Raw genomic sequence first — 15,543 nt, 5'->3', positions numbered from 1 at the left:
AGATAATGACTTGTAGATGTCACCATGAATATTCTTTCCGTCGTCAATACTTCCAGTCGTCACAGAAAGTGGATTAAAAAGTCGATTTTTTCAATTTCTTCATCTTTCTAACTTCTTTTTTCTGTAATATTCATAGGGTACGTAAAAGCCCCTCTTTGAAGATTTTACGTATTACCAGTTTCTTGATAGAATTAAGAAGGAATTAAATATCTTTAAATATCTTAGAATTTCCCAAAACGTAGGACCAACGTTTCTTAAACACTACAAAATAGTGATTTTTTCCCTGTATATATAGTTTGCGGGGACTGCTAAGCGCTCATTCACGTAGGACGTGGTGTAGAGGTAACACCTACCTGGTGATTGGGATAGGCCAGAAAAACCTTTCTGTTGCCATGGAAACGAGTTTATATTAAATAAAAACGGTTGTATATGATATGTGTGTGCATTTTATTCGCCCCTCTTTTTTTGTCAACTGTAGAAGACATTGTCGTCTTTAACCCCCTCTTTTTTTCTCTTTTTCGCTTTTATGTTTTGGATTATTTATAAAATGACCTTGACCTTCATATCACAAGCAACTCTTCTTGACGTTTTTAAAATTTTAAGCCTTAATTCTTTCTACAAAATAATGGTAATTTACATGTTTATGTTCAAGACCCCCCCCCCCCCTTCCTCGAAGCAACCAGGTAGAATACACAGATATAAAATTCACAACTTATACGGAACTTCCTAAGAGTTTCATTAATAAAATTCAGTTCCCCTGATGTGATTTGATATTTTGCTACCATTCATTCTTCTTCTGTTTTGTCTATAGAATTTATAATTATTTTCTTTAGAATTAATTTATCTTTAGAAAGTAGTGATTGTCAGCTGCATTCATTAGCATTTCACGTTTTCTTGTATATCTATTACTTGCATATTAATAATTTCATGAAATAATATTTAAAAGTATTAAAACTTCATTTCTATTAAATTTTATTAATTTGTAAATCCTTGGATCCGCTCCTGCAGGTGCGCGAAAGCCTCATCACTACTGTAAACAAATTATTCATCACGCCGAAAATGGTCATGATTCCACTAGACTAAGAAAGTTTACACATAGTTTATCATCTCATATACAACCATCAGCCCTGTCCAATGCAGAATTGCTCGAATTGAAGGGGAAAATTCAGGAATTGTTTTGCGTCAGCCATGTTTTGACGTGAACCTTACACGGCATTCTGTTATTAAGGTCTTCCGTTTCAGACGGAAGACCTTATAGTGATTCTACTGTTTCTTCTTTTTATTAAGGTCTTCCGATTCAGTCGGAAGACCTTATAGTGATTGTACGGTTTATTAATTTTTTTTTTTTCCCCCCCTTTTCTTGTCCCCTCGATTTCTCAGAGATGGCTGGACGGATTTTCTTGAAATTTTCAGGGATAATAGAGAATGAAAATACGCCCAGACAACTTTTTCATTTTTTCAAAATTCACTTCCGGTCGTCAGATATGTCCGATTTCCGTTTTTTTCAAAAATATTTTGTCCCAGTCATATCTCAGAAACGGTAAGAGATGAAGACACCAAACTTATATGGTTAAACAAGGTATTATTTCAACTTGGAATAATTACTTGACATGGATTTCAATTAAATTTTCATTTTTGCTGTAGTTGCAATGTTAGTGATAATTTTTTCATAAAAAATATTGTTTTTGTTGTAGAAACTGTAAAAATGGTAATATTTTCATCTTTATCAAGAAAAGTTATGTTTCTATTCATGTTCTTATGTTATTTATGTTGTTTGTTTGTTTATTTCATTGTTAATTGTGTATTTGTTTATGTTTTTTATTGGGAAAGGCTTTCCATGTTCTAGCTTGTTGTCACACATGCGCAGAAGGGTTAGTCCATGCCAGGCATGGACTAACCCTTCTGCGCATGTGTCAATATTTTGCTTTCTACATATTCCGTATATTTCTGCAGTCAAACGGCATCACTACGTAATTGTTGAAGTATTTGACTCTATACTGAGGTACGATCGCATCGACATCGCTAAAATTTCCTACCGAGTTGACGAAATCCGTTCATCACTGTCAGCAATGCGTAACCTTAGGTTTTCATCAATGAAGATTTCACATACCGATTTCCTGAAGAAATACCTCGCGGGGAACGAAAATATATACCAATGCACATTCAATACGATAAATTCAAACACTTACAAATATTTTTACAGTCGTAACAAGTTTAAATCCAACAAATAGCCAGAGAAACGCGTCCAGGTCAACACTGCCAATACACTACCAGACTACACTTGTTTGACGTCATTTTTCGAGGTGCGACGTCACAGGTACACTGTTTTCCCGAACTTTCTGTGGCAAAATGGCGAATATGCATTGTACGTAATATAAGGCATTCTGTCATTGTAGTACAACACACAAACTTAATTCCTATAGCAAAAAGTTTTCTTTTACCTAGGTAATCAAATAACAGAAGAGGATGTGAAAGTGGGAAGTGTTTCGTACAGAAAACGGGCTACAAAAATTTGAAGATCCATGATCCGCCAACTTGTTTCACCCCAGCTAAAAGGTGCATATTTAGTGTGCACATCTCGAGTTTTCAAGTCGCTGTGACGTCACACTCAAGTACAAGAACATAATGAAGGGAACATATTCTATTTAAAATTGTTTGTATCTTACTATTCTGTTTTAAATAAAAAGATGATGACATTTTAGATATAAAGAAAAAGATATAGAGAAAAAGTTATTCGTCAATTATCGATACATTTTGATCTTACCGGGGGGAGGGGGGTGTTAGCCTTTGGAAACAAATAATCTGTCTTTCATACACTGGGAAAAAAATAGGGTGGTATGTAATGTAACCCCCCTCCCCCCGTTTTGGCAGATTAATTTCCCCATTCTTTTTTTTGTTTTTTGTTTCTGAACTTTTACCAAGGAGAAGTAAATTAAGAATCTGTCTCTCAAGTCTCCACAAATTACTTACAGAGTCTATATCGATACCCCCCTTTTTTTTTTACACAGAAATAACAGCACAGTTGAAATACCGGTATTTTTTTTTTATCATGAATCTTTTAACATCAGAGAATCCTTGACTGAAAGAAGATGGGGGCCAAGGAAACAATTTAATAACAAAAAAGGAAACTGAACAGCTTCACAGAAACCTGATTCTTAAATCAGGGGTAATGGTTAGATTTCTTTCTCACCCCATTTCCGGCAAAACAAATGGCAGTTCCGATCCCAGTGTAACGAAAAATGGGGTATGAGGTTAGCTTTTGAATAAATACATTTCCAGACAAGACTCTCTGAAAAAAACACTACATTGAAAATTTTAATACACACTTTTAAAAAATGTACCTTAATAACAGTATCTTTTTTTCTCCCCTAATGGAATTTATCCTCCGCCAGCTCTGGTCTTGATGGTCACAGCATGCAAGTGTTTGGTATTTATGCAGTACTTACTGGAATTTCCCAATTTTTCGTGTCAATTGCGAAAGAAGCAAGCCTTTCAATAACATTTTGATGATATATTTTTATGCCAATAAATAAACACACAAAATAAAATTTTAGTTTTTCTTTTATTAACATACTATCGATTCCTCCTTCCTGAGCAAACTGTGACATGTAATGCCTTTGAATTATGATGTCCCCTTTTACAACATAATAAATCCACTAACATGCATATGGAGATGAAGATTATCGCAGGATGTATAGCGATTATTTCCTAATTTTGTTGTTTGCAATAATGCTGTACATACCTCCTACATGTTAAACACAAAGATTGAGATGATCCAAGTTCATTTATTTTAAAGATATTCTTGTGTGTGATCCTGATCTGGTACTTATTCATCTAAACTAGAGTTTAAAGTTCAATTTTCGTAGACTGCTAGAATGAAGGACAAACAGGACAAAAAAAAATGCGCCCGATCTTCAATCTTTGAATTTATAGACATAAAATCTACCAAATTCTGTTTCATGGATAATAATTGTTTTTGCACATTTATGCAAGTATCTTTTCTATTTAATTGTGTACATTGTAAATGTAAATGACTCTCAATGAAATATATATTTATTTATTTGTATTTTTCGTAATTTTTATATTCAGGTCCGTAGCACCGGTTTCAAAAGTGGGAACGGGAGGGGGGGGGTTCCCAAAAATAATCTGACAAAATAAAAAGAAGCAAATTTACTGTCCAAATCCTGGAATTTGCCAGTGCTCGACCTTACAACATCAAAAAGTGTGTATGGGGGGGGGGGGGGGAGACAACCAGCATCTAAAGGAAATTTTACCATAACAAAATACTATACTCGGAAAAAAAGGGGGGGTGCCCCCCCCCCTCCGGCGTTCTACGGGCCTGACTTTTTACCGCAATATTTATGTACATTTTTTCCCCTTCTAAACGTTATATTTTTCCTATCCAATACTTCACCTGAGTTGCCCTTTTCATTCAAATTTTTAAAAAAAATACATGTAACAACATACTGTAGACGACACCTTCAATCCAGTACATATCTGACTGCATTGTCAAATCCAGAAAGAAGATTATAGTCTCCTTCTGTTCATGCAATGGAGATATGGATTGCTGTGCCTTTATTTACAGGGAAAAATCTCTTTAAATTAAAATTACAGGGAACCATTTATGAGGCGTATAGGAAGGACTATGTTCTGTAATCTCATATTTTAATTTACCCGCCATTCTAATGCATACGCACATGTATTGTACCAGTGCATGCGCAGATAAAAAAAAAAAAAAATCCGGGGGGGGGGATAAATACTGAAATTAAAACTTGCTTAAAGCTGACAAACCTATTCCATGGAGGATGTCACTCTCTTTAGTCAACTTTCTACAGATACGTTAAATTTGTTAACCAGTTTACAAGGGATCTGTGGTTCCTAGCGGGGGGGGGGGGGGGGGGGGGGGGGGGGGGGGCAAGGTAATTTTTTCCCTTACCTAACAGAAATTTAACTACAGGTACTGTGAGCACTTATCTAATAAAATTATTTCCTCGCCCTCAAATGAGTAAATTGGCAAAGTACATTTCTTGGCACTAGTAAATTAGATTTGAGATTTTGTTAAAAGTTACATTGGCTACCCCACATGTAAAGGGCGGAAGTACGGAAGTGTTACGGATAGACCATTTGCACGGTTAACTGCAGCAATCGACATTTTCTCGAATGCAAAATCATTGATGTTACCCGACGTCTGGACTGTCGACGAAGGTCAGCAACACTTCGGGTCACTTGAAATTTCCGGTACAACGTATTTATAAATACAAAACGGACTTGCTTCGTATTTGTTAAAGTATTAATTGGATATATAGAATTGATTGTCCCTTCTGTAGTATATTTTATGTACATGTATTCAGTAATATCTTAACATTCAAAGAAGTTAAGGTGCAGACTCTACGGATAAGAAGTCTCCCTTACATTTCTTTTTTTTTTCAATATTTATAATATTTATGGAAAGGGGGGGGTCATGGACGCCTACGTACGCAACACGTTCGAGATAGTTTTTCTGCTTCTCGGAAAGGCCCAAGAAGTTGCGATTGTTGATCTGTAAGTTGTAAATACAACAGAGACAATCCAAAGCGCATTATGTACAAGCACAGCCAAAAAAAGGTCCGGAAAACAGAAAATTATTAGAGGTTTTCAAAGTCCAAGGACAGGGACATGTATACTTGTATATACGTACCTGCTAGGGACCATAAGCACATAATTTTCGTAAAGATGGGTCAGTTAACACTAAACGCGAACTTTTTCTGTAAGACATCAATATCAAAAGACATACTAAAGAGCAGCTCATTATGTACTTATAGTATAGTCAAGTTTAGACAAAAAGTCCGGAAAAACAACTAAGAAGGCATGACGGACGGAAAGGGGTTACTTGTACTCTATATACCCCGGCCATTTCACGACGGGGACATAAAAGAAAACAATGTGCTGAAAAAGCAGAAAATTCAAAGGAAACTTGGAAACATAATTGAAATTGCGACTAACTATGCACAGACAGTGATTTTACTCATGTTTGATATGGAGATCACACTCGGATGCAACACTGGAAATAATGACTACTCCCTTTGATGCAAAAAAAATCATGTCGTACCGGATTGTTTCAAGCTGAATTGTATTCCGACTGAATCTGAAGGAAAAATGGTTGAGAAATGATAGAATTAAAAAGATTAATAATTTATTCTTTTAAAACAAGTCAAGATTAAATTCAAGTGGATGCGCTCATGTGGAACTGATAGTCATATTGAGACGTTACCATCTTTTTGTTAAAATACATGTGCATTATTCTGTAAATGTCAAACTGAAAAAAAGATGCACATGTTTCAAATCTTCCTTTATCCCTCTCTTAGCATAAACAGTATAGAGATACAGTCTTACCATGGAGTCATTTTTGGTTTTTAGTGTACAACATAGATGGAATTACATACACACGTATCGAGATGTATGCACGTCACCTTAGATTTCCGTAAACAGGATATGAATTGTACATAGTGAAATAATTTATCGGGTAGAAATACATTTTAAGGTTCCAGTCAACGACAGCATCACCCTCTCCCTTTTTTGGAGAGGGGTGGTAATGTCGTATACAGTGCATATTTCTTAAATGTAGCTATTTAATAAAATTAATTCCAATCAAGAACAGCATCACCACAACCCCCACCCCCCACCCCCTTTTTGGGAGGGGTCATATGAAGTGCATATTTCTTAAATATAGCAAATAAATAAAATCGCAACTCTATTAATTTTTCACTTCAGATAGAAATAATTGATATTAATTTTTGGTATCGCTAAACCCTTCCCCCTTTCTCCAGTTGTAATTTTTAGAGTCTAAGAACCAAAATTGAGAGCGCAAATCGGCGACGATGTTGGAAAGCTTACGCTATTTCTTGACTTCGATAAAGAACGAGGGCGCCTTTAATTTGATTTGGATTCAGCGGGAATATGGACGCACTTTAAAAAAAGTAAAAATTTCATTGTTCCATCACATGATATTTTTGCATGCTACTGATATGTAGGGTTCCTATCAGTGTGATAATGATAAGGGGAATAATTTCCTGAAACTAGTATTGTGTTTTGATTTGCTAAATTATGCAAAATATGGCCAGATGAGTCATTTGGAACAAAATGTAACATTTTCAATTACGTTTTTTCTATAACAATTTGCTATCTCTGAGTTGTCCACCATTTTAACGTTATGAATTTATGTGCATTTTAACTCAAAGAAACAAACAATTATTTGTGAAAAAAAATGGTGAAAAACAGAGACCATAAAAAAAACTTTCTCCCTGAAAAACCACACTGTGTAAATTCGCTGCTTCAATTTCGTTTTGAATGATACGACGGTAGCGCAGCGTTATGTGTTACCTGTCAAAGACGGTGAGGAATAGATGATTTTTTGTTTTATCCTTGTATGGAGCATTTATGTATTTTCAAACATGCAATCAAGTCGTTGGTAAGTTTTTTAACAATAATTGAATAAATAAATAAAACAAGATGTGTTTGTGAAACATTATGTCCCCGATGGTAGCACAATTCTGGAGTGGGACGTAGACTACAGTGCAATAGTTATGGCCAATGTTAAAGTTTTTCAAATGTAGGTCAAAGGTCACAATTGAGGTCATATGATCAAAAATTTCTACCAATGGAAAGGTCTTGTCATAATGATCACTCATGTCAAACATTAAAGCCTTACCCTTGACAGCGCAATAGTTATGGGCTAGGTTAAATTGACAACAAACAGACAGACAAACAGACCAACAGGACAAAAACAATACACCCCCGTGATCTTTCGATCCGGGGGCATAAAAAAGATGTGTAAATGCACCGAGAGCGAAAGCAATTCTTATCACCTATTCAATGAGATCGAAAAGATCTTAATATCCAATTTAATACATTTGCATAATTTGCAATATCTTTTTACCTATAGCTATTTACTTTAGTGAAGTATACGATCTTTTAATTAAGATAAGAAGACTTATAGAATACAATTTTTTAAACAAGGTATTTCAATGTAATTTTACATTTTCCTATTTGCGTAGCTTTTGTAAAGGTCTCTACAGCTGTGGTCAGCCGACCAATTCTGCTTGATTGGACAACGATTTGTACACATGATTCCTGTAGATTACACGCCAGTCTTCTAAATTACAGATACAGAGACGGTGTGTTTTATACGTGCCTATGACTAGAGATTAAGAGGGGATATTTCAATTATTCGTTGATACTGCATACATTATTGTTTCTTCAACTCTTTATGATCATATATGCTTCCTGTCAGCTTGTTGAAGTCTTCATCCACGGAAAAAAAAATGGTGTCACAGTTAAGTCACATTGTTGAAAATAAGAAGTGTGTGTCCTTAATATGATCAGTGGCGGATCCAGGAATTTCGTAACGGGGGGAGTAGAAGCCAGCCCTGGATCCGCCTTTGATGTTAACTACATCCGAGTGTGCTTTTGCTGATGTCTGATATAGATAAGAAAAATCCTCATTCATTATATGTGTGTTCTGCAAGGATAAACACCGAGGTCTACAAGTATACGGTTATGAAGGTGATAAGCAAAGACAATTTTCTCCATTTTTGTACTGACAGGAAGTTTGAATTTATACAGATGTCAATTAAGAGAAAAGCAAATTCTTGAAATACATTAAGTATTCTATTTTGTGATAAACCATTGGTTGTTGAAATGAATTAAGGTAAAGCGTAACAAAATATTTTCCTCGTCTCTACAGGCACGTAGTATCATGGGGGGTCTGCCCCAGGCCCCCCAGCTTTTTTTTTTTAAACATAACCTTTTACTGTTGAAAATGTTCATTGAAAAGCTGGTCCCCCACTTTCTTGTAGTATAATCAAATAATGAATATGATATAATGCATAATATACACCCCCCCCCCCCTCCCGACATAGGATTTTCGAGTTCGGACAGTTGTGGGGGTTTTTTTTGTTTGCTTGTTTTGTTTTTGTTTTTGTTTTTTTTTTTTTTTTTTTGCTTGTCAGTTCTTTTCAGGGTGTCAAATATTTCTTTTCTGGAACCCCCCCCCCCTCCACCGATCAAAAAAAAAAAAAAAAAAAAAAAAAAAAAAAAAAAAAAAAAAAAGAGGCCCACGGGCCTTATAGGTCACCTGAGTATCATGCAACAACTTCGCCACATTGGATTCATGTTTTAAACCAGAGGCCATGAAATTCACAATTTCGAAAGAGGCACACTTGCTCATCATAATTTTACATTTAGTAAGCTTACTTAATACCCAGAAAGAGAGCAGAGGATTATCAAAGAATTAATGCATTTTCACTATGTAATCATTAGAGCCCTGCCCTAACACCAGAACCATGATGCAGGGGCCATAAAATTCACAATTTTGGAAGAGGCATCCTTACATATCATAACAATACTCTTAGTTCATCAGCTTAATACCCAGGAGAAAAGAAGAAGATTGTCAAAGAATTATTGCATTTTTTACTATGTAATCATTAGAGCCCCACCCTAACACCAGAACCCCTGACCCAGGGGCCATGAAATTCATAATTTTGGAAGAGGCACCTTTACTCATCATAACTATGCATCAGTTTGTTTGTTAAATACCCAGGATCAAAGAAAAAGATTTTTAAAGAAATAATGCATTATCACTATATATTCAACAGAGCCCCACCCTAACACCAGAACCCCTGACCTAGGGGCCATGAATTTCACAATTTTGGAACAGGCACCCTTACATATCATAACTATACTCTTAGTTCATCGGCTTATTACCCAGGAGAAAAGGAGAAGATTGTCAAAGAATTATTGCATTTTTACTATGCAATCATTAGAGCCCCGCCCTAAAACAGAACCCCTGACCAGGGGCCATGAAATTCACAACATAGGAATAGGCACCCTTATCCATCATAACTATGCCTTCAGTTTGTTTGCCCTGGATCAGAGAAGATTTTTAATAGAAATAATGCATTTTCACTATACATGTATATTCAACAGAACGCTGCCCTAACACCAGAACCCCTGACCCTGGGGCCATGAAATTCACAATTTTGGAAGAGGCACCTTTCATCATCATAACTATGTATTTATTTTGTTTTCATAATATCCAAGAGCACAGAAGAAGCTTTTTAAAGAAATAATACATTATCACTATATATTCAACAGAGCCCCACCCTAACACCAGAACCCCTGACCCTTGGGCCAAGAAATTCACAATTTTGGAAAAGGCACTTTTTCTCATCATAACTATGTACTTAGTTCATCGGCTTAATACCCAGGAGCAGAGGAGAAGATTTTTGAATAATTAATGCATTTTCACTATATAATCATTAGATACCCGCCCTAACACCAGAACCCCTGACCCAGGGGCCATGAAATTCACAATTTTAGAAGAGACACCTTTCCTCATCATAACTATGCATATTGTTTGTTTCCTAAATACCCAAGAGCAGAGGAGAAGATTTTTTAAGAATAATGCTTTTCACTACATATTCAACAGAGCCCCACCCTAGCACCAGAACCCCTGACCCTGGGGCCATAAATTTCACAATTTAGGTAGAGGGCTTAATGCTTATTACATTCATGCCAACAGTTTGCCTGCTTGATGCCCAGGAGTAAAGAAGAAGATTTTTAAAGATTGCATTAATTCTGATGGTTTTAGCCCCACCCCTCAGGCCCTAGGGGGGTAGGGGTCATGAATTTCACAATTTTTACTCCCCTTCACATATAGATGCTATGTGCCAAATTTGGTTGAATTTGGTTCAATGGTTCCAGAGAAGAAGCTGAAAATGTTCAAATGTTAACGCACGACGGACGACGCACGACGCACGCCGACGGACGAAAACAGATAGCAATAGGTCACCTGAGTAAACTCAGGTGACCTAAAAAAAAAAAAGACGATACTACATGATTGATAAATACAAAAAGATGGTTACTGCAGGACTCGAACTCACTCGCGGTTAGCATGTTAATATTTTCATTAAGATAACTTTTGGTGGTCGAGTTTTAGATGAGTTATTTTTCAAGCTACAAAAATAATGCATTCAGAAGTCCGCACCTTACAAAATTATTAGCATTACATGATACCAAAGGTCTTTTATTGTTGTTGTTTGTTTGTTTGTTGTTGTTTTTTTTTTTTTTTTGTATCAAATCTAACATCTAGCAGCTTGAAGAGCTGTTCGTTTTAAATAAATTTACATGTACTATATATCACCTAGCTGCTAAGTTAAGCTGCTACGATCAACTCATCAGAGACAGAAATGAACGACAACTCTGCAAAGGAGATCTGCTACGATCTTGAACGCACATCATCAAATAAAGTAGTCCAATTTTCACCGACACATAGAGAGAGAGTTTTCATTTTTAAGAAATTTTAATAAATCTACATGTATAAATAGTATCAAATACAGATATTAAGAAAAGTGTTACTAATCCTTTGTGTTGGCATTTTATGTTAAAAATCATTACAAGGACAGATCCATTTTTCTCAAAAAAAAAGGGGGGGGGGGGGCTTTCACACAAACTCAAAATATTCCAACTTAAGAATTCTTGTAATTAAATAGTCGCAGTAATAAATTTTAAAGTTAAAAATTATTAAGAGTTATGTGTACCAGGAGTAAATATTTATTAGAAGCCATGCAATTTCAAAGATCTCATAGGGTAAAGGGGGACATCATGCAACCCATCCCTAAAACTCGGGGAAAGTGGGCTTCTTCTTTAAACTGTTTAAAGTTTTGTGCTCAACTAAGGAAAAACACTTTGTGTAGCATACACTGTAAACTATTGTACAATTTTTTTTTTCGTTTTTTTTTAACATCAATATTTCTTACCCCCCCCCCCCTTCCCCACAAACACACAGATTGGATCCATCACGGTTTTCCATTATTTCTGGTCTACAAGTAGTAGAGTGTGTTTTGTTTCAATTCATGGCTTTTGGTATTTCAGCAAGATTCAAAAATGAAGTGATAAAGGGGTAGGGGGTGGGTGGGAATTAGATACTATAAGTCAACGCCACACTGATTAGGGGACGACCATTTGATTCTGAAAAGGGGAAGGCAAATTTTTCCAGGTCAGATTATTTATATTTTATATCGGTGAAGGATAGTTATTTATTTCCAAAATGATCGAGGACAGATTATTTATTTGCTTCTTTGCTGAAAAAAGTCTGGCAAAAAAACCCAAAAACGCCTATGGTGCGCAAAATTTCTATTTTTTGGGAAAGGGGGTGGGGGGGGGGGGGGTAGCACCAGTCAAAGACAGATTACATGTATTTACTTTCTGGCCAGTTGAGGAAAGCTTATTTATTTCCAACCTTTTCGAGGTTAGATTATTTATTTCCAAAACCTGCCCCCTCCATCAAACTGTCCCCTTATTTATTTTTTTCCTATTTCCAAAATCTGTCAGCACCCCACACCTCCCCCTTTCAATTAGTCGTCCTGTAGCATGTAATTTGAGGAATAATTTTTTCTTTAAATCAATTTTGAAATGTTATTAATCTTTTTATTAAAAAAAAAAGAACTGAAAGATACAAGCAATTTTTAAAACGATATGGACACTATCTTCCCCGTCATAATATAAAGCTACTCTTGAGTGTGACGTCACAACGACTTGAAAACTCGAGATGTGCACACTAAATGTGCACCTTTTAGCTGGGGTGAAACAAGTGGGCGGATCATGGATCTTCAAATCTTTGGAGCCCGTTTTCTGTACTAAACACTTCCCACTTTCACATCCTCTTGTGATATTTGATTACCCAGGTTAAAGAAAACTTTTTGTTACAGGAATTAACCCTAGTCATGCTGAACCCGGAATATTCCGGTAATCGAATGCATGTGCTGTGAGCTGAACCCGGAATATTCCGGGTGACGACATATTGATCAATAGCCTATTTTTATACCGTATTTTTAGACATCCAATGGAAATAAAGTCTAATAAAAACCTTTTCCTTATTTGGTAATATATTGGGGGTAAAAACTAGCTCAGTGACGTAGTTCAAATCCGATTGGTTGTTATTTAAATCAGGTGTGAAGTTGAAAGTTTAATTAGGTGTGAACCAAAATGGCGGCGTATTTACCACAACATGAAAACTTCTTCAACGAGATATTTAACGACGACGAAAGTGACGAGGAGTTTGAGGGATTTGAGCCTGATGATCTGGCCGACAGTTCCGATGAAGAAGACAACGAAAATCCTGTTAATTTCATGGCAAATTGGCAAGATGGCGACCGACCTCGCACCGACATGGGTTTCACAGGTGTGCCTGGACTAAACGTCGATATGCCAGCAGATCAACGTTCGCCACTTGATTTTTTCAACCTATTCATCAAGGATGAAGATTTTCAGACCATGGCAGACGAAACTAATCGTTATGCGGAGCAGTATCTACAACGAAATGAGGAAAACTTGAAGCCATCTTCTCGATTTCGGAACTGGGTCAAAACAACAATGGCGGAAATGAAGGTGTTTATCGCGATGACTATTGCAATGGGATTAGTGGTTCAGTTGGACATTTCTGAATACTGGACAACTTCGGAAGTGAATTCCACACCGTTTTTCCCATCAGTGATGCCCAGGGACAGGTTTTGGCTCCTTATGTGTTTTTTTTCATTTGGCAGACAACAACGAACAGGTGCGTCGAGGAATGGCGGGTCACAACCCACTTTACAAACTTGGATCCCTATACAGGAACATTGTTTGTGCATTTGGGACTGTGTTTCGTCCACACCAACATCTGTCTTTGGATGAAGGGATGGTACCGTGGCGAGGAAATCTTTCTTTCCGTGTGTACAATCCAGATAAACCGAAGAAGTATGGGATCAAGGCCTATATGTTGTCCGATGCAGTGACTGGGTACTGTTCACGCTTCAAACTTTATACTGGGAAATCTGACACACCTGCTAGTGCAAATGGGGCCACATACGACTTAGTTATGGATATGATGCGAGGATACTTTGGACAAGGTTACATTCTATACATGGACAATTATTATAGTTCACCAAAGCTTTACACGGACTTGTTTGTGCTTGGGTGTGGAGCAACAGGAACATTACGAGTAAACCGGAAAGGAATTCCACAGCGGATAAAGGACAAAAAGGTGGACAAAGGTGATATGTTCAGTATGTGCAATGATGAACTTGTTCTTGTGAAGTACCATGACCGTAAAGTTGTGTATCTTTTGTCAACCATCGAGGAAGCAGCCAAAGCCCCCAATGGAAGAGTAGCACCGAGAACAGGAACACCCATCGAGAATCCTGCAATCGTAAATGCCTACAACAAATATATGGGAGGTGTAGATCGTTCCGATCAGATGGTGTCTTACGCAACTTTTAACGCCAGGACCCTAAAGTGGTGGAAGCGTGTGATTTTCCATGTGATTTCACTAGCGACTTTGAATGCTTACCTGTGCTACAAATTTGTAACTCCAAGGAAACCTATGCTTCACAGAGTTTTCCGAAAACAACTAGTCACTGAACTCTTACAATCCGTAAGCAGAGCTTGTGTTCCAGGGATGTGTACCAAACCTGTGGGGAGGCCAAGCACAGCAGCAGAGCCAATAATGAGATTGCAGGGACAGCACTTCCCCATAAAGATCGTTGGGACGGGAAAAAAGAGGAACATTTCTCGTGCGTGTGTTGTGTGCTCCGTGGCCGAGAGGCAGAGACTTGAAGCCATTGGAGAGAAAAGGAAAAGGACAGGAAAGGAATCTAGTTACCAATGTGACAAGTGTCTAACTGCCTTGTGTGTTGAACCCTGTTTCAAACTTTTCCACACACATAAGGACTACATAGCTGCCTACAAAACCCGTGTGATGATCGACGAGTAAACCTACCTGTCCAGGTGTGCAAATTATGTGCGGATACAGTAAATCCATCCAAAATTATTTATTATGACATTCCATGTGTTCAATGTATTATATGTTTTAAGTTATTTATTTATTTATCTGTATTTATTATGTTGCATGTTTAAAGTTATTCAGTCGTTTTCATTGTGTGATAAAATTGAAAATACCTGTTGAAAATACATACCTGTACTGTAATTGAATGAAGAAAATTATCAATTAATTATCAGTTTATAATTTTCTCATGAAATATTGATTGTTTTGATTTAAAAATTAGTATTTATAATGTAAAATCTATTTTTTTATGTTTTTACCTGTGTTCACCTGATGATTACCTGAATTTGTGCAATTATATTGTTTTATAACATGTCTAAAATAGTAGCTGAAAGTCTGCTGAACATTTTGATGTATAATATGTCTATATTACTATTACTGTTACTGAATAAATTTCATTTAAACAAACCATCTCTTTTTCTTTCAAAACCAGGCAAAAATATTCAGCTCACAGCCCTTTCACTATGTATTATATACAGCATGACTAGGGTTAAGTTTGTGTGTTGTACTATAATGACAGAATGCCTTATATTACGTACAATGCCTATTCGCCATTTTGCCACAGAAAGTTCGGGAAAACAGTGTACCTGTGACGTCGCACCTCGAAAGATGACGTCGAACAAGTGTAGTCTGGTAGTGTATTGGCAGTGTTGACCTGGACGCGTTTCTCTGGCTATTTGTTGGAT

General features: G+C 36.6%; 1 protein-coding gene across 1 annotated transcript; it reads left to right on the top strand.

Annotated features, from left to right (window-relative positions):
* Positions 1 to 13,570: 13,570 nt before the first annotated feature.
* LOC133196092 (piggyBac transposable element-derived protein 4-like) lies at positions 13,571 to 14,788 on the top strand. Its single transcript, XM_061332033.1, has one exon. The coding sequence runs from the start codon at positions 13,607 to 13,609 to the stop codon at positions 14,786 to 14,788; it is 1,182 nt and encodes a 393-aa protein (XP_061188017.1). The 5' UTR covers positions 13,571 to 13,606.
* The last annotated feature ends 755 nt before the right edge of the window (positions 14,789 to 15,543 follow it).

The sequence above is a fragment of the Saccostrea echinata genome, unplaced genomic scaffold, assembly GCF_033153115.1.
Source record: "Saccostrea echinata isolate AGI-Se365-2 ecotype Australia unplaced genomic scaffold, CSIRO_AGI_Sech_v1 ptg000030l, whole genome shotgun sequence".
Lineage (NCBI taxonomy): Eukaryota > Metazoa > Mollusca > Bivalvia > Ostreida > Ostreidae > Saccostrea > Saccostrea echinata.
Note: the sequence above shows the minus strand (reverse complement) of the source record. Positions and strands in the feature narration are given on the sequence as shown.

Excerpts from the sequence above, each read along its gene's own strand:
- LOC133196092 (XM_061332033.1), top strand. The coding sequence starts at position 13,607 with ATGGCGGGTCACAACCCACTTTACAAACTTGGATCCCTATACAGGAAC.